The sequence below is a fragment of the Chrysemys picta genome, chromosome 1 (genome assembly GCF_011386835.1).
Source record: "Chrysemys picta bellii isolate R12L10 chromosome 1, ASM1138683v2, whole genome shotgun sequence".
Taxonomy (NCBI): domain Eukaryota; kingdom Metazoa; phylum Chordata; order Testudines; family Emydidae; genus Chrysemys; species Chrysemys picta.
This window is the reverse complement of record NC_088791.1, coordinates 189,300,129-189,327,255: the sequence shown is the minus strand read 5'-3', so window position 1 is coordinate 189,327,255 and position 27,127 is coordinate 189,300,129. Positions and strand designations below refer to the sequence as shown.

The 27,127-nt window shown below is 40.7% G+C and overlaps 1 protein-coding gene across 6 annotated transcripts in view; it reads left to right on the top strand.

Moving 5' to 3' along the window:
- Positions 1-27,127, top strand: part of TIAM1 (TIAM Rac1 associated GEF 1) — a 270,110-nt gene that overhangs the window by 170,648 nt on the left and 72,335 nt on the right. For all 6 annotated transcript variants that reach the window (XM_008165270.4, XM_042855753.2, XM_005283901.5 and 3 more), the window contains 4 exons: positions 13,843-14,290; positions 18,631-18,803; positions 25,326-25,550; positions 26,696-26,881. In XM_008165270.4, the coding sequence (XP_008163492.2) occupies positions 13,843-14,290; positions 18,631-18,803; positions 25,326-25,550; positions 26,696-26,881 (1,032 nt within the window). The remainder of the gene's footprint in view (positions 1-13,842; positions 14,291-18,630; positions 18,804-25,325; positions 25,551-26,695; positions 26,882-27,127) is intronic.

Below are 27,127 nucleotides of genomic sequence, written 5' to 3'. Positions count from 1 at the left end.
TCTTTTTTAAGTGCATGAATTTGCTAAACAGAAACAATGTTCTTTATTTAGATCATGGTCACAGATGTTTTAAGTAGGCTGTGGTATACTGGCAGCTGGATGTATGTTCTGTTTCCCTCCATATTCCTCTTTTTAAATAAGGGGGGAGTGGAACAAGTGCCTTCAGGAATGGGTGTACTTTCATGAATGGTCTGTTCATAACTCACAGCTCCATTTCAATCATGGTGGGGGGTTTTTCCACTCCTTCGAGTCATTTCTCTCTGGGAAGGAGAAATCTGCAGTTTGCAGAGAGATAGGAAGATTATTCTGTTTATTTGGTGGTGCTTTTAGGGTATCTGGTCAGAGCTTGGTCTCTTACCATTCCTCTCATGGAACTCAAGTGCATCATCCCCATGTCACACTTTAGCTATAATGGCCAGGAGCAAAAGAGGATCCTGAGGTCCATCCCACCCTTCCATGTTCCAATGCTGCTTCCAAGCCCCTCGCCAACCTGATGGGAAGTACTGAGAATTCACCCTTGCCCCTCCCCAACCCCCATCCATCAAAATTGCCCTTGGATTGAAGCTCCCCCTCTACTTCCATTGATCTAAATGCCTGAATTTCAAAGCCCTGCAAAACATCACTCAGAAAACAGTGCTCTTCAATGGGAAGAGATTGGGAGTCCTGCAGGCACTTGGTCTGCTTGTACTCATCTATCAGGGATTGAAAAAGGAGGGGGAATAGTCACTGCACCAGCCAAGGAAGAAGGTGGTGGAGGAAGCGCAGCTCCCCCAAGCCAGGGAGAGCACAAGATACAGAACTGTGCACTGTCCCCCCACACTCCATTTCTTTAACCTGTGTATCAGAGTTTTGGTCTGGCTCTTTATTGTGTGGATTGTGTTTTCACTGTATTAGCTGTGACACATCTGCTTGAGTTACGTTGCATTGACCTGTGCTGCATACAGCAGCACATTGCATGTGGTAAATAATAGCACAGTATCCCTTACAGAAATAGAAGTAATGCAGCATCCATGCCCTGCATGTGCCATATGCAGCCATTGCAGGTGAAATATATTTGAATGCAGAATGCATTTGGCATGCTGGCCCTTCTTTGAGGGGTGGCACGACTCCAAAATAGAAGGCTGACTATAATGTCTTCCCTGCTATGTATTTGCTGTCTGTGGGCGTTGGATCGGAAGCAGAGCCAGTAGACAGAAACAGAACAGTCCGAGAAGAGCCTGACCAAATGGGTCAAGCTTTGCTCTAGATGACATGCTTTGGTGACTACCCTGATTTTACTATATGTTTTAATTTTAGTATGTATGTAGCACAGAGCACTCCTCACATCTTGTGATCTAGGGGGGAAAAAAGCACTTTGAATAGGTGTGGGAGACCGACAGATTTGCATCCTGATGCTGAACTGAGCTTTTGGCAGCACACCACTTCAAGGGAGATTAGATCTGACAGCATGAGCCAGGCGGGTCACAGTATCCTGCAATGTAGGTGTTGGGATCTGTTAACATGATGGGTCAATGAGAGGGCCATTAGAACGTGAAATGAAACCCAACTGAGTGACTGAAGGAAGGGCATCGGTTGGCACTAACTTGCAGAAGGTGACTGGAGGTGGGTTGTTGGCTTAGTTGAAGATGTACTGCTTCTAAATATAAAAATGACGTTCTAAAACAGCTGCTGCAGCTTCTCACAGCAGAAGCTTTGTACTTCAAAATAAGCTCTAGATTTTTGGAGGCATTTTTTGTAGTATCATCACAGAAACTCTTCACATTCTCAACAAGGCTATTAAAGATAGCACAGGATGAAAAAGCAACAACAGGAAACAAAAAACAGGTTGCCATTTAGGAGTAATAAACAAAGCATTTTCTATTCATCCAAAGAAAATTGTTAGGTTCAACTTCTGTCTTACAGTTCTCTTCAGAGTGTATTTGAAAAGGAGAGCGATGCAATTGGTAAATGCTGAAGTATTTTTTTCTCCCCAATGTTCATCATGCCATTAGAATATCCCTTTGAGGCACCTAATGAAAGTAATGAATTTGAGTCTCATTTCATCGGACATAGCCTGTGACATCATGTCAGTAGCTTGTATCACTAGAAGATCTCTTCCAATTTCAGACTATTGATCTAAAGAGACTCAGCAGCAATTATTTCAATAAATAAACTAAAATAAACAAAATTAAAAATCCGAAAGGGTTGGCATTCCCTCCAGGACCCTAACCCCAACAGCATGCAGTAAAACTAAGGTTTATTTTTAGCAATAATCTTTGTTAGTCCAGACTTGTCTGTGGTGAGACCAGGAAAAAGATTTTAATATGTTGCTTTATTTATAAAATACAGCAAAAAGGAAACTGAAATGGAATATAGAATGAAAGAGCTACTTCCTTGGTGAGTCTGGTGAGGGAGGGATGGAGGGAAAGGAGAATTGTGGAAACACTAGGAATCTGGGGACCTTTTATGGTCCCCATTACTATTGTATCTGAGTGCCACACACAATCTGTAATGTATTTATCCTCACAATGCCATAGCATAGGGTAGTGCTGTCAATCTTCTAGTACAGGTGGGGAACTGAAGCCCAGCAAGACTGAGAGATTTGTCCAAAGTCACACAGGAAACGTGTGGAGGAGTAGGGACTTGAACCCAGGTTTCCTAAGTTCTAAGTGTGTGCCTTAACCACTGGACCCTCCTTTCTGTCAGGTTTTTTGCATTATAATTGCATAAATCTTAGCACATTTTTCAGAGAATCCTTTTTCAGAGACTTGCAGGTTTTCCATTCTCACCTGCTTTTATGATAACGGTGCCCAAACTCATAAGGTCCTGAAAGACTTTGGCAGGAAGCTCTTGTGAATACCCCAAATTCCCCAAGAGGTCACTAGGAGTTGGAGATGCTGAGCACGAGGGCTGAATTTTGCCATTGTTATGCATGCACATCTCCTACTGCATGTACATTGGCAAGGTTCACTCTTAATTTTTAACATGATCCAAGTTTTCAAAAGGGGCTGGTGATTTTTGTGAAACTCTGTTTTGGGGTGTTCATCCTTAGACATCTTAAAGGAGCCTGCTTTTCTGAAAGTGTTGAGCATTGTTGTCTGAAAATCATATTGTTTTAAGGCACCTCAAAACAACCGAGGCACCTAAGATCACTTTTTAAAAAGCAAAGCCATATATATTTTTCAGGATAACACTTGTGTCACAAGATCTTTTGGTAGGCCTGGCAACAATTATGTTTTTGTCAAATGTGAATAGAATCTCTTTATTTGCCTCTTATTTCAGGAGAGAATAAACAAATTAAATGATTTTTTTCAGTTTCTAGCAAAAGAAATAAAAGGTCAAACCTTAAAATTGAAACGTGGGAGTCACTTTTCTTTAATTGGGAGCTAGAACCTTTCAGCACTGGAGAGACAATTAGTTTCAATGCGTACAAGCAATTAATATTCAGAAAGTGGCTTTGGGGCACCCACACAGCAGTTCTATTTTTCCTTAACATTATAGGTTCAGGTCTGCTGACTCAAGACTTCCAGCAGAGCTCTGCTGGGATCCTACTGGGCTTTTGGAACTGATGTGATGTAGGTGGAAAAAGCTTACTTGGCTTCACCCATTTCTGCTTACAGGAAGGCAAATTGCTATTGTACACAGCTTATATCCCATTTGCCCCTCCTCCCCCCGAGTTTCAACTGAAGTTTTTGAGAATGAAAAATATAAATGTTGTGGGGGATGGTGGTTGGCAGCCAGTGACTACTGAAGTCTCTGGTAAACCTCAGGGCTTCCTGCACTGATATTGGGTATTTGGTTTCAGATGAGACCCCGGGTGCTCTCAGTTTCCAGGCTGAGGCTATGTCTACACTACACTGCTTTTTGCGATATGTCTGTCTTGCTATAGCCATGCCGCTAAAAATCATGCAGTGTAGCCGCTGTTTGTCGGCTCTCCTGCTGACAAAAAACTTCTATCCCCGATGAGCGGTGTGTTGTCGGCAGGAGAGCACTCTTGCCGACAACACGCCGTTCACATTGGCACTTGTCGCAGCAAAACTTTTGTCTTTCGGGGGGAGGGGGAGGGGGAGGGGAGTGAGTAACACCTCTGAAAGACGAAAGATTTGTCATTCAATTGCCAGTGTAGACATAGCTTGAGAGATAGTCAAGCCCCAATAAGAAGTTAAGCTGTCTTTTTTTTTCCAGCAAGTGATCACCATTTGTCTGAAAACTGTATGTGGAGTATGGACTGACTGTTTCCATTTTTAAAAATTATAACTAATGGTCAGTAATCCAAGAGGTACTTATGGCCACATGGGTAGCAGGAGGGGTCCTTGTCCTCTTGTGACTGCTCCACAAAGAGGTTTATATATCTGTTACTGCTTCCAGTTGATGGCATAGTCCTTAAGTTCAAGGAGTAGAGACTCATGCTTTTAGCACTGAATGTCCTGGTTTCAAACACTCTGCTGGCCCAGGCTGGGCCATTTACGTAGGCATTCCTTGACTCTAGGGAATAAGAAGTCTCCTTTCAACATCAGTAGTGCATTGTTTGTTATAAAATTAAATAGGAAGAGAGTGAACAAATATCCCTCTTTAACCCCTTTGGACACTGAAAATCTCATTGCTGAACCCAAATCTTGTTGGGTCTTGGCACGTTAAAAACCTTTTAGTCACTTTTGAAAATACCTTTGTTTACATTTTAAAGTCTCTGCAGGGATTCTGCTAATGGACCCTAAGCCATATCCCTGTGGAAAAGTTGTAGAGAATGCAATAGGGATGAAACCAGTTGGGTTCAATAGGAATTAAATCGGGCTGTATAGAAATCACTATAAAACCAGTTGATTAGAGAACGATCTCTGTCCTATAGTTTTGTTTGTTTGTTTTTTGTACCATCCCATAGAATTCTGGGCCAGGTATCTAATTTTTCATTACATTCTATAGCAGGTTAAAGAGAAAAACTGTAGAAAGATTACAGTTTTCTATTAAATCGTGTAAGACATCTCCACAAAGGATATGTATATTTCAGCTCATAGTCTAGTGTAAGATTAGAAAGAAGATTCCAAACATATTCTTAGCTGACGTCAAATGGGAGAACAGAAAACAGTTATAATTTAATGACACATAGTAAGGGAGAAGTATGAGAGAAGTATAAGTTAGTGGTCTTCTCTCATCTCTCTGTCTACTATGTACCTTGCAATTTTAAATGCTGGCTAAGCAAAGTTCTGTGGTTACTTCTCATTCTGCAGAGTTGCTTCTTCGTTCATCCTAATGCCATTGCACAAAGGTCTCAGAGGTATCCCTAACCACTCTCAGAATGGATGGGACTATATAATATGTTGGGTCTGCCATTTTAGATATTTTAAAGCAAACAACAGCCAGAGGCCTTTCCGAGCACACTCTCATATGCCTGTGTGCTACGAGAAGGGTCTTGGGGAAAGTTTTTTGGTTCCTTGGGCAAACCTTGTAATATTCTTTTGAAAATTCTAGTGGATTCTTTTTCTCCCTTTGTTCAAAGTTAGTAGAAAGAAAATCAACAGCCATACGATCTGATCTAGTTCCATTGTCATTTTTTTTTAACACTAGGACTGCGAACATTTATACATTTGAAGTTCTTTTGCAATCCCAGTAATTGTAATCTCGATAGGCTATATTGTATGCTTCTAGTTTCTAGGACTTCCCATGTAAAAACCACAGACAGTTGCCACAGCTGACCATCTGAGGGACTGCGCTTACTTAGCTGGATGTAATTTGCAATAGTGACATTCTCCACTTGAGTGTTTCTTCACTGAAATCTTTCTTTTCAGAATGCTTCACTGTATTATCCTATGACCTAGTTATCATCCAGCTTTGCAGACATTTTCCTGCCTTGTTCAGTTATGTAATTGTTCAGGTGAACTCCCAAATGACTTGCTTTGATTCTGATTTGTTTTTCTAGTTTACTTTTCTTTTTTCTCTCCTCCACCCCCTCAGTGACATTTTCAAGGAATTGACTTTTAATTAGAGTAAATAAATCTAACCCCGCGTTTTTACTTCATGGAGTTGGATGAAGCATGTTACTGTTTATTTAACTCCAGTGTGGTCAGAATACCCTTGTGTTTTATGCTTAGCATTATTTCCCAATTGGAATTTTCTTCATCTGGGTGGACCATTAGGTTGTAAGAAAGGTGAGTTTTGAGGGGCTAGTTCAACACGTCATCCACAAGCAAAAGGGTGAAGAGCCACAGCCCTGAAGAACTCTAAGATCTGGGTGTGGAGACTTTCTGTGCCGCTATTGACAGCAAAGATGGCACTGTCTGTATGAGTCTTTGAGGGTATAGAAAGACATTGTAATGTAGTCCTATGTACAGAGCATTGCAAGAATCAGACTTTACTAGGTTACAGTCTTATTCTGCCTTTACTCGTGTCTTGCTGAAATCAGTGCTGAAAGCCATGAAAAAGCCACTTGTACATAAGATCCCACGGTAATGCTCCAATCTGCTATTGAAGAGTCTATTGTCCTGTTACTGTGTGTTCCAGAATCTATGCTCTCATTTTTAAACAAGAAAAATTGTAGCCCATATAGCGGCAAAGGAAAACTTCAGCATTTGAACGGAGTCTAACCTGATGGAGCAGTATCCTCCCAAGTCTGCAAACAGCCTCAAACAATAGTGTGTAGCAAATGTGAGCTGCTCCAACTATTGCACTGGGGCTTGAATGCTGAAGCCGAGTGGAAGCAATTTGAATGTCAGCCTTATTAACTACTTCACTGCTGATCATTTTACCAGAGATATTCAGCCAATGTGCATATTTAACATGGCTGGCGGCAATAGGCACCTGGTTGCTGTCGATTTTTGCTGAGGAAGGAAAAGGAGTTCAAGTCCCCCTGCCCACAATTTATAGACTAGGTCAATCCATCCCACAAGGGGAGCCGGGAAAGAGGATATGTGTCCGCTTGCCATTCTCAACTGCTTTGCGGGTGCACAAAACACAAACCACTTCCTACGCTTTCCTGGGGCAGAAATCCCCACTGTCTCTTACCCAGCTGTCAAAACACCCAGCTTCCCCACTGAAAGCCTTTCCCTGCTGTTATGCATTGTCAGTACAAAATTCTGCACCATGCTGAAAGGGGAGAATGGGGGGAGAGGGGGCAGTGAAACATAAATTGAATTGACTGAAAAAATAAACATCCCAAGGAATATTGTACTGACTGTTATGCTTTCCATAGTTAGGTCAATAAAAATCTCCATTTTTTAATTCAGCAGAACTGGCCTCAAGAGTTTTCATTTGCCTCACTTGCATATAACAGAAACCAGGGTGGCTTGCTGCAAAATTTAGGTCCAGCCGAGTCCTTGGTTATATCTTGGCCTTGGTTATATCTTGTTATCCCTTCTATTCAATGTGTATACAAGGCAATTGGGAGAGAGGGGAACACTTATAGCTGTAACGTCAGGCAGCCATAATCTAATGATGATCAGCTCTACCACTCCTCTACACTGAATCCATATTCTACCGTCTTTCCGCTCTGCCAGGCTATGACCAAGACTGGACAGAAACCACCTGACTGTGACTCAACCCTGTCAAGATACAAGTGGTGTTTGTTGGTATGGAAAGAATCTAGAGGAGTAGGCTAATATCTAGTTATCTAAAGATTCTTTCAAGGAAAGAAAAAAAGTGCCATCCTACTGAACCATTTCAGACAGCATCAATAGGATCAGATTTGTAATGCCATCTTTCAAATTTTGCAATTTCTAATTTTGTAATTTCTGAAGCGCTATTGCACAAGCACATAGCATTTGATGCACAAGAATGAAGAACCAGAGCTTCTCTTAGATGTCAGCATATGTAAACTACTGGAATGTCCAAAGGCAACAGACTCAATAATTTTGTATCAGTGTGTAAAGCAAATGTCGCTTGTCAGTATATCTCATTCCATAGTACTTTATAGGGCACTTCCACAGAACATATACAAAGAAACCTTTATTTTGCCTTGCACTACCAAGTTTGATCTGTGGATGTCAATTTAATTCTTTTAAGCCTAGTAGATGTCACAGATCTACATATGTCTTCTAAACATTCTTCAGTATCAACTCCCAATTTTTGGTTGAGATGGTCTATCCAGTGTTGTGATCCCATATTGCACTCATATCAATGTTACAGTTCCTCTCACTCTTAAGCAATTTATATAACATAAGCTTGATGCAGCTTGCTTTCCATTAGCTTTCAAGATTATGTTCCTCCCAGTGAGGGTGACTCATAGAGATACCTTCAAGTTTCTCTATTGCTGTTTTAAAACATTTTCTCCAAGTCAGATAAGAATGAAATCCATAATTTACCATAGTTTCTGAAAGGTTTTGAGTTGTTTCCTGGCAAACACATCTTCTAAAGTGTTGATTGCTTGCATGCCTCAAGTTTCTCGACAATGGATTTTTTTATTAATTTGGAGGGCAGGATTATGCTACAGTGGGGCTTGAGCAAAGCAACATGGGTGCCAGATGATGATACACCTTAGCACTGGACTGAAGACTATCATTAGGTCATAAGATCACCTCTCAGTTTTATTGGGCGTCCATTCCATTTTAACATCTTTCTCTGGTGCTTGCCAAATTAATGTCTCTAACAAGTTATGTACAATTTTAGGGTACTGTTGAATTTTAATTGCTAATGGTTCTATTGCTAAACACAAAGAGGAGTGGAGACAGTGGACACTTCTGGTGGGAGCCTCTTCAAAGAATGACACTCTCCAACCACCGCCCATTGAACTTGGTTCACTTGTAAAGAGTGATTCACATCCAAGTGAAGAAGGAATTGTTTAGGGATGTAAGAGTCGCCATATTGGATCAGACCAGCGGTTCTTCTATCCTGTCTTTGACGGGGCCAACATCAGCTGCTTCAGAAGAATGTGCAAGAAATCTTGCAGTAGGCAGTTAGAAAGATTTTTACTAATCCCCAGTAGTCTGAGGTTGACTTATTCTCTGAAACACGAAGGTTTATATGTCTTCTGAACAAATGAAGGATTTTCAAGAAATGTGGCCATGCTGTATGATCAAATGTATCTTTGGCATCTAATGAGTTTGCAGACACTACAATATCTTGTAAACTTGCTTGCTTGACATTGTATAATAGCCCTATCGTACTCTCTGCTCCCAGCTTACTTTATGTGAAACCTGATTAATGTGTATAATATTACATAACTAGATTGCTAATGTTTTCACTAAGTTTTGGTTTATCAGTGATGTTGGTCTGTGTCTTTTAACAAAGCAGTGATACTCTCACTTCATTATGCAGGGCTCTTATGAAGGTTATTATTGTCTCTGGTAGGGAGTCTTCTTGCTGGTCTCAATCAACATTGGTAACAACAGCTAAAGGTATTTGATCTAACTGTAGATTTTAAAATTCTGTAGAGAATCTATCTGGCCATGCATCTCTTCACACCCCACCCCCTTAGTAGACAACTGTATAGTCTGCTTAGCCTCTTCTAATTCAGTCTGGGTGTTTAAAACCAATGCATCCTCAGATGTGAATGTAAGCAAGTACTTCCATCATCCTCTGCATCTGCAGATGCATAGAAGTTCTGGTAAAAGCCTTGGAATGTTAGGTTAATAACTATTGACTTGCTAAACAGAGTACTATTTTTATCCTAGATGGCTGCACTGCTCCTGCTGGATTCTGTTGATTTCAGTTCATAGGCTAATAACTCTCCTGCCTTCTCCTCACACTCCAAATAGCAAAAATTTAGTCAAAAGGGCAAACTCATAGATGTCTGTATTTGTTTGGTTCATATTCTTTATGGATTAAAACCTTTTCTGGTTCTGATATTTAAGACATGAACATTCGTTCCGTTGAGCTCCTTGATCTTTCTGCCTTCAAGGAGATAGCTTGCTCTCTTTCTCCAAGACAAAGCAGATGTTCTTCCCCAGGTCTGTAGATACGCAAATAAAAGTGGAGAGGTGGTGGGATGGCAATACAGATTTTGGCCCGAGTCTTCCAATGAACTTCCTGCATGTGGTTCCCCTGGGATTCTGCCTGGGTGCAGGTCTGCATCTGCTTAGAGAGAACGAGTTGCAGGACTGGGAGCTTAAATTGGGGATTTCCCTGGCAAAGAATAAACTATCAGGTGTCATTCCTGCATTTTAGAAGATTTTAGACAAGGATTTTAGTCAGAACCTAAACAAACTCCAAGAGAAACAAAAAGAAGCCCTATAGTGGTATTTCTGTGGAGTTCTAGAATAAATTTGCCCGTGGCAAATTATACTCTGTTAAAACAGCAAAAAACCATAGGCTCCAAAAGCACATGCATTGTTCTCATCAGACACCTCCTACCTTTGGAAATGTGGTCAACACTTTGCTGGATCAGGCCCTAAGTGCAGTGGTGTTTTTTTTTTTTTTTTTTTTGTTTCAATTACAAAGAATCTAGTCTCATAGACTATCAGGGTTGGAAGGGACCTCAGGAGGTCATCTAGTCCAACCCCCTGCTCTAAGCAGGACTAATCCCCAGACAGATTTTTGCTCTAAATCCCTAAGTGGCCCCCTCAAGGATTGAACTCGCAACCCTGGGTTTAGCAGGCTAATGCTCAAACCACTGAACTATCCTTCCCCCATGAGCTGGAGACATGAATTCCAGAGAGAACATAAAATCCCTATACAGTGTACGTCGTAACCTGTCAATTCCAAATCTGTTCCCTGGTAATTCCTTTTACCCAGGAATGAAATGTGCTTTTGTGCCTTAAGTGCTAACCTGTGATATTAGAATGCCTCCCTGGCCCTTCCTGTAACAGATCCAGAACTCTGATAGTCTCCCTTTAAGAGGACATTAGTGTCAATATAATCCTGGGTGTTAGGCTGGTGTTTGAGCAATTGTGAAAGAAATGTTGAGTATTCTTTAATAGAAGCATACAGGACTGTCCCTTAATCTGTGTAATGCACAGCAGTCACCACATTCTTGGCCAAAAATTTGAAACGTGGGTGCCTAAAGTTATATTATCTGTATTAGATGATCTGATCAGTTGGAGCCATGGGTGCTCACCACCTTTGAAAATCCAGCCAAAATGTTAGTTTGGTACCTAACTTCAGTCACCCAAATTTGACATTTTTTCTATTATTCCTTAATCAAAACCCATCTGTCCTTCTCCACTTGATACAGCGGACAACATGTTCAGTCTCTAATTCTCCCCCTCTTCCCCTCCCCGAAAATGCATAATAACCCTCGGTGACTTTCTGACTTTCTGCTGAACTCTTTAATTGAGACCCTATCAGTGTGCAGATTATAATATTTCAAGGTGTCATTAGAAAATTTCATGTGACACTCTCAAACTGATTATAACCCTCTGATGGGAACCAGCAGACAGTACAGTATAAGGCCCGAAGGCAAAAAACCTGTCTGATGAATGCTCTTAACCTTACTAACCTATCGACCATTTATACAGCAGACCGTTTAAGATACTCATCTCACTAAATGTGACATTCTAATTCCTAAAGGCGAACAGTACTGGATGAATATCAACTGGCAACAAGTTTTGATCTATTCTCCCTTTTATGTATTCAGATTCTAATCCCCCTGCAGGGCCAGAATCTCAAGGCTAGTCTACACTAAATACACTACATCGGTGCAGCTGCACTATGTCTGGTGAAGACGCTGTGTGCTGGCAGGAGAGAGCTCTCCTGTCGACATAATAAATCCATCTCCATGAGAGCTGGTAGCTATGTCGGCGGGAGAAGCGCTCCCACCAACATAGCGCTGTCCACACCGGCGCTTAGGTCGATGTAAGTTACATCGCTCATGGGGGTAGTTTATTTATACTCCTGAGCAATGTAAGTTATACCAAAATAAGTGGTAGTGTAGACCTCAGTTTTTTAGAAGATCCTGGGGTGTTGGTGAGGAGATATTGAGGACAGGGTAGAATCCTAAAATCATTGAGTTGTAAGGAAGCTTTTTGAACCATCTAGTCTATTCCATGGATCACTGCATGGTTATAATGATTGTTATACAATACTTCTGAGTGTAGATAATGTAGTTATGCAGAGCTTCTCATCTTGTCAAGTGTTTTACAAACATCAGCTAACCGATACAACATTCCTGAGAGGCATGTGGTATTATCCCCATTTACAGATATGGGAACCAAGGCAGATCTTTTATGTGACTTGCTCAAGAACATACTATGAATCTGTGTCAGAGCTAGGATTAGAACTTCGGAGTTCCTGGGTTTCAGTTCTGTGCTTCAATCACTACGATTATGCCTCATTTTCAGAGAATTCTCATGGTCTGGCAAACAGAATATCAAGTACAATTTTTATAAATGTTGCCAAGAGGACAAATCATATTTCCATTACTCCCCTGCATTGATGGGTCTGTTTTAGTGAGACTTTATTTAAAAACAAACACACATTATTTTGTATGTTTTAAATAAAAATTAGAGAAGCAATATATTTAGAATTAACTTTATACATACTACATAGCATGAATAAAAAGATTACTAGAAATCTAAATGTCTGTTAAATCATTACTTGAATCAAACAATTAACTACGTTTTCCTAAAATTAAAATATGCTTAAAAACTCAAGTGATTTTTTTTAACTTGTGCTACACAATGGTCTATGTCAAATTAGAAATTAGTTACTTATAAGAGTTACATACATCTCTAAAAAAAAAAAATCCAACCAAGTGCAAAAGGTATTCATTGTTCCTTTATTAAATCTCCTGATTTGTATCCTGTAAGATATCTTCAGCCTGATTCAGCATGGAGGTGTTTCAGTTTTATGCTAGTTTAAAGTCCACTGAGAGAGTTGGAATTGCATAGATGTGAAACTGGTGGAAATGCTGTGACTACCCCTCACACGTGTGGTGTCTGACACATATAGAATTTTAGGAACTTAGATTAAGAATTTGTATTTTCCCTGCACCTTTCTGCATTTTGAGATGAGATGAGAAAATCAGTCTGTGACAGTCTGTTGTAAATGCGTGGTTTCTCAGCAGCACTGGCTCTGATGTTTCTCTAAGCATCCCCTTATTCTCTGTGTTGCAAGGAACTGGGGAAATTAATGGTTTCCAAAACAGGTGTATGGAACAGCACAAAATAAGATCCTGACCCGGAAAGTTGGTCTGTGCAGGAGGATCTCTGCACCCATATGGAGTCCCATTTAAGTTAGTGGAGCGCTGTGTGGATGAAGGGGTACAACAGTCCAGAGCAGCTTGCAGAATTGGGGTCTAAGAAGGTACTTTATTAATGAATGTATTGAAATCAAAACTGACCAGAAGAACTGGATTTACTGAGTGGGCGAGGAAGTAGTTATTCTTCTAAACAGCGCATGTAGACAGACTCGCAAGTCTCTGTTGGTATGTAGCATTTATAAAGAACGAGTCCTTACTTTCGGGGAGTGGGAATGCTACAATTTTTAATACATATCCACCTACGGGAAAAGTACATCTTTAGTTATATAAATGTCAAGTGGCAATCATAGGATGCCTAAGAGAGAGTCTCAGTTGTAAGTGTGAATATACAATAACAGTGTTTTCCTCTCTGAGCCTCATGGGTGATGACTACTTCCCCAGACATTGTCATTGTTTTTACTGTCACATGTTTTCCTTCCTGAAAACTTGTTATCACCATTAACTTAGTCTAGGGTAAACAATTTAAGTTGTTTCCCCTCTCTCCCCCAACTTACTATGGTGGTGGGGCACATACTAAAACTGTATGGTCTTTCCTAAATTGTTGCCGGAAGCCCTGCTAGAATACCTATTCTTCCAGCCACTTGTCTTCACAGGGCAGATTTAATGTCAAGCAAAGAAGGAATGTGAAGAAATTTGATACAATCAGGGAAACTTCAGGCTCTTTTAGCCTCTTCAGAATGCCAGGGTAGGATAGTATATCAGCTACCTTCATATGATGTTGTTTCCTTTTTTTTAACCAGGATGTGAATGCAGGTGAAGGGAGTGAATTTGCTGACAGTGGAATCGAGGGCGCAACCACCGATACAGACCTCCTCTCCAGACGTTCAAATGCTACAAACTCTAGCTATTCTCCAACGGCTAGTCGAGCTTTCATTGGCAGCGACAGCGGCAGCAGCTCTACAGGAGATGGGGTCCGTCAGGGAGTGTATGAGAACTTCCGAAGGGAGCTGGAAATGAGCACCACCAACAGCGAGAACTTGGAAGAAGCTGGTTCAACCCTGAGTGATGAGCAAAGCAGTGGTACCTTGAGTTCTCCAGGGCAGTCTGACATTCTCCTTACAGCTGGCCAGGGCACTGTACGGAAAGCTGGGGCTCTTGCAGTGAAAAATTTTCTGGTGCACAAAAAGAATAAGAAAGTGGAGTCGGCTACACGCAGGAAATGGAAACACTATTGGGTTTCCTTAAAAGGTATATCAGATAGACTGTCATTAATAATTTACATAGATATCAAAGGGTCATCGAGGATGTAAATTAGCACAGAATTTGGCCTATAGCATCAAAATCTAGAGGCCTCGATCTGATTTAATTTTTAAATGTTTTTATCAACATGCAAAGTTCAGCTCTGATCCCTCAGTGAGCACCACTTGGGCATGCCTCTGTGCCCACATAGAGCTAACTGCAAAATTGGGGCCTTAAGGTATCATTCTTTGTGTTTTCTATCCAAAACAAGTAGCTGAATGCTGCCTTTTTAAAAAAAAACCTATTTATTTATTTATTTATTTATGTGGCATCAACAGGTTTACAGATCCTTGCCATATAACTATTGGAATCAAAACAATAATCAACAGTGAGCTTTTGTTTAAAGAGACATTATACAGGAATATAAACATCAGATCTATGTTTAACGGGGTGCTCCCATATTACAGAGTGAGCATCATTACAACGCGTAAGCCATGTCGTTTCTAGTGATTTTATTAAATTGAGTGAAATCTCTGATTACACATTTAATAGACAAGGCACGTCTACCAAATGGTAATATGAATGCTTCTTTTATGCTTGTTTAAAAAAGAAATGATGAAAGAAAAATCAATGCCAGGAGCACTCTTACCAAAGCCGCTGGAAAAAATTGCAAAATTAGTAGGGAAGTATCAGAGAATGTTCTTGATTTTCTTTGGGAATTTTTTTAATGGCCACTCACTCACAATTGCGGTATGTGCTTTTGTCAAAATTAATTTGCTGTGCTGCTTCTAAGGCAGAGTCTACACTATGCTTAAAATCATGCTAGCAACTATTGGATCTAACATGGCTTCCCTGACCAGCGTGCACATTTCTCTGAAAAGCATGTTTATAAAAGTGTTCTAAATGAAATCCTTGTCTGCTGTGATCATGGAATTGGTGCTAGAACTGTGCTAGTACCCACCGTGTGACAGCTGTCATTCAGTGGTAAGCTCTTTGGGGCAAGGACTGTGTCTTTGTGTATGTTTGTACAGTGCCTAGCACAATGGGGTGCTGATCCTGATTGAGGGTTCTGCATACTGTGAGAATATAAATAATTGTAGTACAATTTTAGCTCGTAGTATGGACAAGGCCTTGAACAGGAGCAGCAGTGTGGCCTAATGGATGGGGCACTGGACTGTGACTCAGAAGACTTTGGTTCTATTTCTGGTTCACACACCTGCTTTGTGACATTTGGAAAGACCTCTGTGACCTTCTTCTCCTGCTACCTTTTGTCTGTCCTGACCAGATTGTAAGCTCTTCGGGGCAGGGGCTCTCTCTCACTGTGTGTTTGTACAGCACCTAGTCCTATGGGGTGGTGATCTCAGGTGGGGCCTCTAGGTACTACTATAGTACAAATAAATAATAACAATAGTAAAGAAACAGGCACAGTAGGTTAAAATTGGATCTGTAAGTAGCCTTCTGAGAATCTCTGCGTAATCATCTTAAACAGCAAAGTGGAGAAACCAAGCTCATATTTGGACTCAGTCATCCATTTCCCAGCTCTGTAAGAGTCTGTGTACACTACGAGTAGAATTGTCAGGGGACTGGTAACAACACAGCTCTATTTCATAATGTAGATAGGACTACCAAAGGTTTTTGCATGACCAAGTCTTGTGTACAAAATGGAACCATGTTTTAACCAGGTCAAGGGGAAAACCATATTGTAACTAGGTTCCCTGACATAGTTTTGCTTTTTTGTGTTGCCTGGCCCTTAGAGATTAGCCATTGGAAAGGTACCTGCTGAGTTCCAGAGATGAAGAATAGGGTCTGACTCCACAACTCTTGCCAGGTGGCATGTACCAGTGTTTGTAGCAGCAATTTAAAAACAAATTGTGAGTGCCAGCCCTTCATTGCAATTGTTACAGAGTTGGGGAAATAAAAGAAGAGAAATTCCACGGCTGAGGGAGCAGAGAGAACCCCTAATCTCCTTCTAGCTGAGGCAGTGTGACAGGAAAGGCTGGCTGTGAAGAATTGGTAAACAAAGAGCCATCTGGGAGGGGGGGAAAAGGGGAAGGATGAGCATAAATGCAATGTTACTTTAAAGTGCCTTGTCTCAAGTCAAATGTTTGTGTCTTAGATTGCTGTGACTTAATAACGTCGCATTTAAACTAAGCTTTGAAGTTAACAGCTGCTAGTGTTTGGCTGCAAATAGTTTTCTCCAACGTTGGGTTAAAGGGGTAACCATGCATCAGTTTCCATTCTGACCACTATTTTCAACAGAAAAAGCTAGAGATTTCATTATTAAATTAAAATGTTTATATAATATTGAATAGTAGCAGAAATTGCAGAGATCCTAGAGTTACAGACTAACTATATTTTGCCTGAAAATTGTAAAGATTTTTTGCTTGAAGCCTCTAAGTTATAGTCTGTCTTCACCTAAAATGCACAGGGATTTCCCCCCTCCCCAGCCCCATGTTGATAACACATTGATCAATAGCTAAAACATTGCAGGGGAACAAAGGTTTTTTTGTTTTTGTTCATTAATTTTTTTTCAGTGGGAATAACTCAGTCCAATCTATTTTTTCACTTATTCATCGGGTTTCAGTCATTAAAAAAACCTTGATCTCTACCTTCAAGGAACCATAGTAACTAGTAGTTGCGAGACAGTTTAAGCAGGACAATGGTTTCCCTGAGGGCCTGTCTACTCTATAAGGCTAATTGTGCCAGCTCACAGTAGTCTGGCATTCTGAGGGGAGTCCACCTTCTGACATATTGGGGTTTTTAATTTTTGTCACACTGATAGGGCAACATGGTTACAGAGCCGCCTTAAAGAATTGTGTTCACAGCTTCCATCTGTACCTGTATTTTCCCATCCATGGTACAGACAAAATAACCCAACAACCCCCCCAACACCAACAATAAAAACCCAAACGATGTTAGAATATGGACATCCCATGGCATGCCCCGGCACTATGCACTATCGGGGCTGAGCGGGCAGGGTAGAGAGGCACCTTCGCTTGTAATCTCAGAGGCCAAGAGTTGAATGGGCCCTGGCGAATGAAGTATCCTCTCACATCCTTTGGCCTGTGACATATTGCTTCTGTGAACAATCCACGTCTCCAAGGCTGTTCTCCAGCACCTTCACATTTGAGGGTGGAAGAAAAAAGAGTATATTGATGGAATGATCTCTCATAGCAGTGGTCTAAGCGTATCCCTTAGTGTCACTGCAGTTAATGGGTAGCTATATTCACTAAATTCATTCTACCAGTATTGCTGGCTTTTGATGATTCGAGGAGTCAGGTCCTACCAATGTAGCGCGAGGCCTATCCAGATGCAAATTCCTGCTTCCACCATCTCTTTCCTTCAGAAAGGCTCATACACACCACCCTTGCTCATCAGCAGATTTGCATTGGTTCTTTCTGTGTCTCCTGCCACTCTTTTTTCTCAAGCTGGTTGCTTGCTGGGCGGAGAGAGGAGACTGTTCCCGCTTTAGGTTTCCTGGGACAATGCTTGTCAGTTCACAGGCCACTGCTGTGCCTGACAGAAGCTCTTAATTGTCCTGAATGAAAGCAGAAATGAGGGCAGGTTCTGGAAAGAGAAATAGGGCATAACATTAAATGGTTAATACAGTGTTTTTAAAAAAACAAAAAAAGGCGTGTGAGTTTGTACCAAAGGTGCAAACACTATTGCAATAAAGTATGGTTGGGAGCAAATATAGGTAGAAAGGCACTTTTAAGCATTTCGCCCATGTTTCCAAACGCAGAGGAGTACACTGTCAGTAGATGGTAAAGAGATTTACCTTTAGGACTGCCATCAGTGATACTGGGAACTGGGTGGTACATACTGAAAAACTTCCTTCAGATGTCTCTTACCAGACCAATAGATTTTAAGTAGTCTGTGGGCTGGTCTACACTAGGGCTGGGGGTCGATGCAAGATATGCAACTTCAACTACGGGAATAGCGTAGCTGAAGTCGACGTATCTTATTTCAACTTACCTCGGGTCCTTACGGCGTGGGATTGATGGCTGCGGCTCCCCTGTCGACCCCACTACCGCCGCTCTCCCTGGTGGAGTTCCAGAATCGACGGGAGTGCGTTCGGGAATCGATATATCGTGTCTAGATGAGACGCGATTTATCAATTTCCGATAGATTGATTACCGCCGATTCGGCGGGTAGTCTGGACGTACCCTGTGTGGAAAATCCATAAAAAGGCATTGCTATAGCTGCCCAAGTATATATTGATTTAATTTTCATTTTTGGAGGACTCAGAGGATTAGGGCTACATTCTTCTGCAACAAAGCATTGAATAGATGTGGTTTTATGGTATTTAAATATGCTGCTTGCTAATGCCTTTCTCGTGTTTTTCCTAGGATGTACATTATTCTTCTACGAGAGTGATGGCAGATCTGGAATAGACCACAACAGCATCCCAAAGCACGCTGTCTGGGTGGAAAACAGTATAGTGCAAGCAGTGCCCGAGCACCCAAAGAAAGACTTTGTTTTCTGCCTCAGTAATTCCCTTGGGGATGCATTTCTCTTTCAGGTTTGTTCTGTACTTGAGTTATACAGAGTTGTTCTTTTTAACCTTTTTGTTCATCTTGCAAACCAGGGTGAAATTCTGACCCCATTGAAATCCATGGCAAAATTCCCATTGACTTCAGTCGGGTCAGGACTTTGCTCTAGGCGAGTAGAAAGGATGGAGTTCCTGCTCAGTAGCATTCATTCATTATGTAGAGAAAACAACCCTGAGGGGGCTTGACACCAAATTCAGGTCCCTTGTACAGTCCCAAGTCTACTATTTTATAACACGCTGTGCTCTCTGCTTGTGTAGATAGATTTAAAGTCAACCGGTAACGTTAGCAAGTGGTTTTGCAACCCTATGAAAGCCAGAACTTTAATACAACTTAGTGCTATGGTTATAACACGGTTTGCTCCCACCTCCACAGGCAAGACCAAACTACAGTATATACTGCCCCAGAAGGGCTAACATCATAGCACTACCACATGTAGTTTGACTTCTATATTTGGGAGGGCAGCTCCAGTCAGGCCAATGGGGCCATGCGTTTGCAGGGGAGGGGTAAGCGGCAAATTCTGCACCTGCCCCAGGCTTGCGTTTTGGGGGGTGTTGCAACCCGCCAAACTATGCCCATGGCTAAAACACAACCCCCCGTCACAGTAAATATGCAATTGAAGATGGGACCTTACAGAAAGATCTGAGAAATGTACATGAGCATGAGTTGTGTGAATTAGCAGGAAATATTTGGAGGTCCACAGGTTCTTTTCATTACAGTTCATAGTGCGGAATCCCACACCACTCACAACAGACTCCACTGAACATTTCACTTTCCTAGCTCAGTGCATACTATGGTTCTAAATGTCTTGCAGATTTTAGATATTAAAATCAGCTACTTTTCTGCTTTATTTACAATTTATAGTTTATTAGCAGCTTAAAGAAAACCTAAAACTATACAATGGCCAGATGCTGATCTGATTAAAAAATAGCTCTACCTTTCAACTGTCTTTGTTACTCTGATCGGTTTTTTGGGGTCCAACCCAGCATTCCTTTCACACCAAAAACTCCTGTTAGCTATGATCTGACATTCTTTTTTTTACCAAATGGAATGATCAGCCTGCATTGAGCAGTCATTTCCCAGCTACACCCTTATCACTTTATAAGCCTAGCTATTTGTTGCTGATTTTCTCAATCAGTGAATTTTGTTTTGTCTAGTGACAATTTGGGAATGTAAATCCTTGATCAAATGGAAAAAATGTCTGGATTTTACTATATTTTTATATTCCAGTCCACTCTTGCAGAATGATTCTCCCCAACATTTCTTAATAAACCTTTAAAAGCAAACCTCTCAAAAGTATGCCCAGCTTTTATAAACATGGGGCCCGATCCTCAATTGGCTTAAATTGTCATAGCTCTATTGACTTCAGTGTGGCTATGCTGTTGATGATCTTGGCCCATGATATTTATACACACAAAAGGTTAAATTCTACCCTCATTTACATTGCTGAAACCCCTGTATATTTTTCCATAACTAATATTTGATTTTCTTCGCTGCTTCCTCCCCCAGTCCCCAATGCCTTTCTCTTAGGAGGTGTTTTTTGTCATCTTGTCGTGCTTCCATCCAGGGGGCAAATACAGTAGCATGTGGCCTCAGCATGAATTAAATAAGCTGTGAAGCACCACCACCGTCAGATCTATTTACATGAGTATAAAATATTTCATTTGCATTTCTTTTGGAAAACCTCCCTTCTTGTAAAATTAATGCCAGTAGAGGCTAAATACAGAAAAGGTCACATTCAATACATTTCTTTTGTGGCAACTCAAGGCCTTATTCGTTAAAAGCTCTGTGTCATAATGTCATGACTAGATTTTTATGTAACTTTATGTGGGAAAGAGCAAAAGTGAATCTTTTCAAAGTAAATTATTGTTTTCTTGTGACTTATGAACCGCCCCCCCTTTTTGGGGGGGGGGGTGTCTTCTACATAGAACCCATGTAACTCTAAAGGAAGAGAATTAGAAGAAAATGCAGGGGTGGATTTGGGGAAAGGGATGGGGAATCAGCCATAATTGTGGAAATAATTTGTAATTATTTGTGATTGTAGCCCCAGGGCTTAATCTTATGGACACAGAATTGCTGGAGCATGTACACTGCTGTTCAACAGTGTTTCTTAGCTACTAATAACACGTACACATAGATTCATACAATACAAAATGTTATACTAGTTAGTTTAAAAAAAATACCAGGGAACAGTAGTAGATTATTTCTATCCAATGGAGACTGTAGGCTTAGAGGAAACACAAAGCCACTGTTTAATATTATACCTTTTGTAACAACTTTTCTCACTGCATTGTGTCCAGAGACATCAGACATCTCCTACATTATAATTCCCTGTTCAGTCAGTTCCTATCATGCCTACACAAATCCATTACATGTGGATGTCACATGCATTTGCCAGAAGTTCAGTGTATCTTGCAACACCACATACATTTGAGATACATGCAGCTTGTTTACAAGGTTTTTCCTTTCCGCTGGAGGCAGAGCAATCCTCTTGGTCTGCGTGCTTAATAGCCTGTTCCATGTCCAAAAAAAGAGTTAAAGTGCTTAACAAAAAGCAGTCGCCCCCTCCTCCCAAACAAAACAAAAAACCCCTAACAAGAAGTGAATCTGATATGAAAATACTATTTTAAAAGAGAAATAAGACATTTTACAATTATTATTGTGCTGTAGATTACCATATATTTGATCACACAATAAAACAATCTGTCTTATTTTAATGATTTTTCCTCCATCATCTGTACAAAGAAGGGTTTTATACAATAAGGGCTAGCTGCTGCCATCCTAACTCTCAACTAGCAGTCTTTACTCCACAGACAGTTTGATTATTTCAGTAGCATTGCTCGCCAAGTTAGGCTCTACTCATCACCAGGATTGGTGGCAAATTCTAGTGAATTCCTCCGTGAATGAGAGCTGATTAGATTGCTGTGAGCTTGTTTAGATTTAACATGGAAATACAGTACAATTTCTATGGTATCAATAGAGAACAAAGAAAGAGATATAACGTTAATTCTGTCAATATGGGCCTGATCCAGCTCCTGGGGACTCAGGAAACTAACCCTGTTCAGGTTAGTATGTAAGCATATGCTTAACCTTAAGCACACCTTTGAGTCCCATAGAAGTAAAAGGGGATTCTGCGTGTACTTAATTGCTTTCCTGAACTGGGCCTCCTTGGGAATCTTTTCATTGACATCGATGAAAATTGGATCAGGTCCTTAGCAAATAATGATAACCTCTGGTGGAGTAGGAAGAGGCAGTCTTCTTACTCCTCATTGCTAGTGACTGAAGAAAACAGATGGTGGTGGTGATATTTATGGATAAGTAGGCTTAATTAGAACAAGGTGGTCTGCTATTCGCAGGTCCTTTAGCCACAAGACAAATACTCATGTGATTACTGTTAAAGGTTGACATGCAAAGGAAGTCTATTGAATCTCTTACAACATATAGTTGACTATAAAACTTTGTTTCACTATATGCTGTAAATTAGTGAGGGCTTAGTAAGGGGGTTAGGGCGATTTACTTTTTATTTTGTAAGGATGGAAAAGGAGTACTTGAAATATTTTCTTTAGCTGTAAAAAAAATCTCAAATCAGAATGCTGGACTTCCATGAAACTGCACCCGTCACCTATACTAGTCCAGCATTCCCCCTCCCCCCCTCCAACTACCCCCATACATGCACAGTTTGAGAGAGGCAAGTGCAAGAGATCAGCAGGGTGTGTATAGAAATTATGTGGAATAAGAAGAATAGGCCTTTAACAATACGGATTGGATTCAAAGGTGGGTATAGTTAGTTTCATGTTCCTGAAGGTGAGTTTAGCTTTCCAAAGTCTGGGAAATGCTGCAATCTTAGCTGCCGACATGAGAGGGGAAAACAAGGATTTTAAAGCTCACATCACCATAATATCTGAGTGTTTCACATACAGTAATACATTTATCCCTGCAACACCTTGTGAGGTGGGGAAATATTATCTCCATTATTCATATGAGGAATTGAGACAAAGAGTGACAAAGGGCCTGATTCAAAGCCCAAGGAAATCAGTGGGAGCCTTTGGTTAGGCCTTAAGTAACTTCCCCAAGGTTATGCAGAAAATCCATAGCAGAACTGGGAACTGAACCCAACTCCCCTGAGTACCAGTCCAGTGCCTTAAGTCAAGATCATTCTTCTTCATGGCCTCTTTAGGTTGACATCCCTCCAGATATGTTTGCAGTGTCGTTGTAGCCATGTTTGTCCAAGGATATGAGAGCTACAAAGTGGATGAGGTAATATCTTTTATTGGACCAACTTCTGTTGGTGGAAGGGACAGAGCCACCCAAATACCCTGGAAGAATACAGGGGAGAAACACCCCCCCACCCCACTAACCTCGCACCCCTAGTTTTCCCTACCACCTCACATTGGAACCCATAGGGGGTATCATCAAGCAGTTACAACTCATACTTGATGGGGACCAGATCCTGAAAGAAATATTTCCTGAACCCCCTCTTCTGGCCTTCAAACAAACCCCAGCCTCACTAAGCTCATCATGAGAAGCAAACTCCCCACAGAACAGGACACAACAATTCAAAGTGGCACCAGACCTGCCAGAACAACAGATGCAAAACCTGCAGACATCTCTCCACTGTTATGGCAATCAATATCCCCAACATACCTTTCAAGATCCTTGGCTACACATGCCTATCACAACATATGCAGTGCATCAAATGCTCCAACAACAACTATGTGAGTGAGACCAGACAATCACTATGCTCTCGAATGACAGAAAAATGACAGAAGACAAAAAACACTTTTCACAAAGCAATCATTTCATATCTGACCTCTCAATTATCATCCTCAAAGGAAATATGCACAACACCTTCAAAAGACAAGCCTGGGAACTTAAATTCTTAACTCTGCTGGACACTAAAAATCATGGGCTTAACAGAGACACTGGTTTCATGACTCATTACAACAATTTGTAACACGCCCAACTCCCTACTAACCCTTAATTGCCCACTTCATTTTAAGTGGTCTCCTACAGCATGTGTGAACCCCTTGTGCTTAATGATCTGTCCAACCTCATAATTAGTTCACATGCTCTTGTTACTTTCTCCAGACCTGAAGCTCAAAAGCGTGTCCCTTCCACCAAGAGATGCTGGTTCAATAAAAAGATATTACCTCACCTACCTTGTCTCTCTCTTCCCTCTGTGTAGGGGAAGATATATGGCAGTGGTTCTCAAACCTTTGTACTGGTGACCCCTTTCACATAGCAAGCCTCTGAGTGTGGCCCCCCCCTTATAAATTAAAAACACTTTTTTATATATTTAACACCATTATAAATGCCGGATGCAAAGCAGGGCTTGGGGTTGAGGCTGACAGCTCACGACTCCCCATGTAATAACTTCACAACCCCCTGAGGGGTCTCGACCCCCAGTTGGAGAACCTCTGATATATGGTGACATGTTTTCCAGATTAGAATAGTAGCAAGTCTAATAAAACATGCATCTGATAAATAAAAAAGAAAATGGACCAGAAAACAATAAGCAGGAGGGGAAGTATGGGCATGTAAAATGGATCTCTCTAGCTTTTATTGTTTGTGTGAGAAACTTACAATTCTAATGATTTACCAGAATACTTCATAATAAAACCAACAGAAAACTGAAAAGAGAGAATGCTGAGAGGAAACGTGCTCATCTATTAACAAAAGTACAATGGTACCATTTGACGTTTTATTTTCAGGTTGCTGGCATCTCTACTAAATATTCTGATGAAAGATCAGGGGATGCTGTTAGCAGCAGTAAATATGGAAGAGCCTGATTCTCATTCATGCTCAGGCCCCTTATTATAAGAAGGGTGAATTGTTCAGTGGTTAAAGCACAGGATTGGTGTTATGGAGATCTTTTTAATATTCCCAGCTCCTTCATTACTCGCTCTTTGATATAGTATGATAACTACTATATGTCCTCATTCCCATCTGTAATATACTGATAATAGTACTTACCTACTTCCCAGGGGTGTTTGTGAGGATTGAATCCATTAATGACTACAGAGGGCTTTGAGACCTTCATTTGGAAGCAGCTATACTTTGCTCTTGTATTAAGCTATAAGCTGATACTATGGCCACGTATTATTTCATTGATTTATTATTAATTGTTGCATGCCAACCATGTGCGCTACGCTGTGAGGACAGACGTTGTCTGCCTCAAGGAATTTGCAGTCTAAAAAATTTCATTTGTAGCATTATGATGGCCAAGGAAAGTCATTTTTAAGCACTTGCTAGCAAATATGCTACAGCTGCTAGGCATAGATATATGTCTAAATACTGAATTCAGGGTGCTGAGCTAAAAATGGCCTGTTTCATATGCAGTATAGAATGACAGTTTTTTATTTCTTCTGTTATAAGTGGATTTAAAGCTTTGGTTCTTGAGATCAAGGGAAGAGGAATCTCCCGAGAATTGCATTTGTTAATCTCTAATCAATTTTAAGAGGATCCTGACTTTTTTTTCCTTTCCGTCTCTTCAGACCTCTAGCCAGACCGAACTAGAGAATTGGATCACTGCAGTCCATTCTGCTTGTGCCACTGCGGTAGCAAGACAACATCACAAAGAGGACACGGTCAAACTGTTGAAAACTGAAATAAAAAAGCTGGAACAGAAGATAGATATGGATGAGAAAATGAAGAAAATGGGTGAAATGCAGCTGTCCTCAGTAACGGACTCCAAGAAGAAGAAGACCATACTTGATCAGGTAATCTTTCTTGTATATCTGAAACAGATATGTTAAATATCTGAGAGACTTATAAATGCTGCTGCTGTTAGAGGCTTTAATATTGAACACATTTATTCTTCTGTACTCAGCCTACCTAAGTATGGAACTCAGAAACTGCCTCAATTCTCTGTTTTCTCTTATCAACTTTATAGCTAGCATTGCCATCATGACTCCTCTGTTGCTTGTACTTCCAACTTAAAGTGGACAACTTAGCTGCATTTGAGAAACAGAAATCCTAGAGCAGATGTCTCTCCTGCTGTCACAATGGCACCTTATTTTAGGAAACTAACATATGGACCCCGCTTCATTAAACAGCAGCACTCTTAACCCAGGCTGCCAAATGTGTTTGGAATTCTACCCATAGAAGGAGGGGGCTTCTGGGTCTTTAATGTGCTGAGTTAAGGAGATTTCCCACCCCGCAAAAACCTTTGAGAAGAGGTGAGAGGGGGGAGGGGACGCTTATCTTGCTGTTCAAATGATTCTTTTCAAAGGCTTTAAATCCACAACCAGAGGACAGAGCAGTTTTTCTGTCCCTTTATCTTGCTGGTTTTTTAGCACTCTGAAAATATTTTGTACCAGCAATTTTAATTACTTAAATGAGTCCTCACATAGGCTGATTATAGGGCTCTTCCACTGATAAGTTTAATTATCTCCAGTGTACCTCACTTCTTTTTCAAATATAACACCGCGCTTCATTGATTCTTAAACTACCACTGATGATGATGAAGAGCCAGGACTCTGTTTGTGGAATCTTGTTGGGTTTTTTGGTCTTCTCATATCTCTATTGTCCTTGATGTATAAAATCTGCCTCTTAGGAGCTATTCAGAAGAGAATCCTGGGAAACAAAGAAAATGAAAAATGGAATGTTAATACTGTTAATTAGCACTGAATCAAAGTAGCAGTTGCCTTGGGAGACGATTTCTACGATGAACATAAAAATATTTGTTATTCATCCAATTAAAAAACTTTGAATCATTTTTGTTTCTTTTGCCTCCTTTGAAATGCAATCGATGTTGATAGAAAATTTAATTAATATGATTTTCTAGTAGTATTTTTTTTAAAAGATATTTACTACTGTGTTCTTTTTCTCTTCCATACCATGCCCCAATCCACACTTTTTACAGATCTTTGTTTGGGAACAGAACCTTGAACAGTTCCAAATGGACCTATTTCGGTATCGTTGTTATTTAGCTAGCCTCCAAGGAGGGGAGCTGCCAAACCCAAAAAGGCTACTTGCTTTCGCAAGTCGTCCAACTAAAGTTGCAATGGGCCGTCTTGGAATCTTTTCAGTATCTTCTTTTCATGCACTGGTGAGTTTCAACTGAAGCCAGAGGTCAGTACTGGTAAACTATAAATCGCTTGGTGGTTTCACAGAGAGATTAAATCAACAAAAGCTGTCATTGATGTCTGTGGGGTAAATTCTTACTTCAACATGCAGGGATTTCTGCATTTTGGGATGGGTACATGTCTTTGATCTAATTTAAAAAATTGATACTCTGAAGTGATTGTCTTGAAGGAGATTTGGTATCAAGTTTGTTCTTTTTAACCTTAGGAGA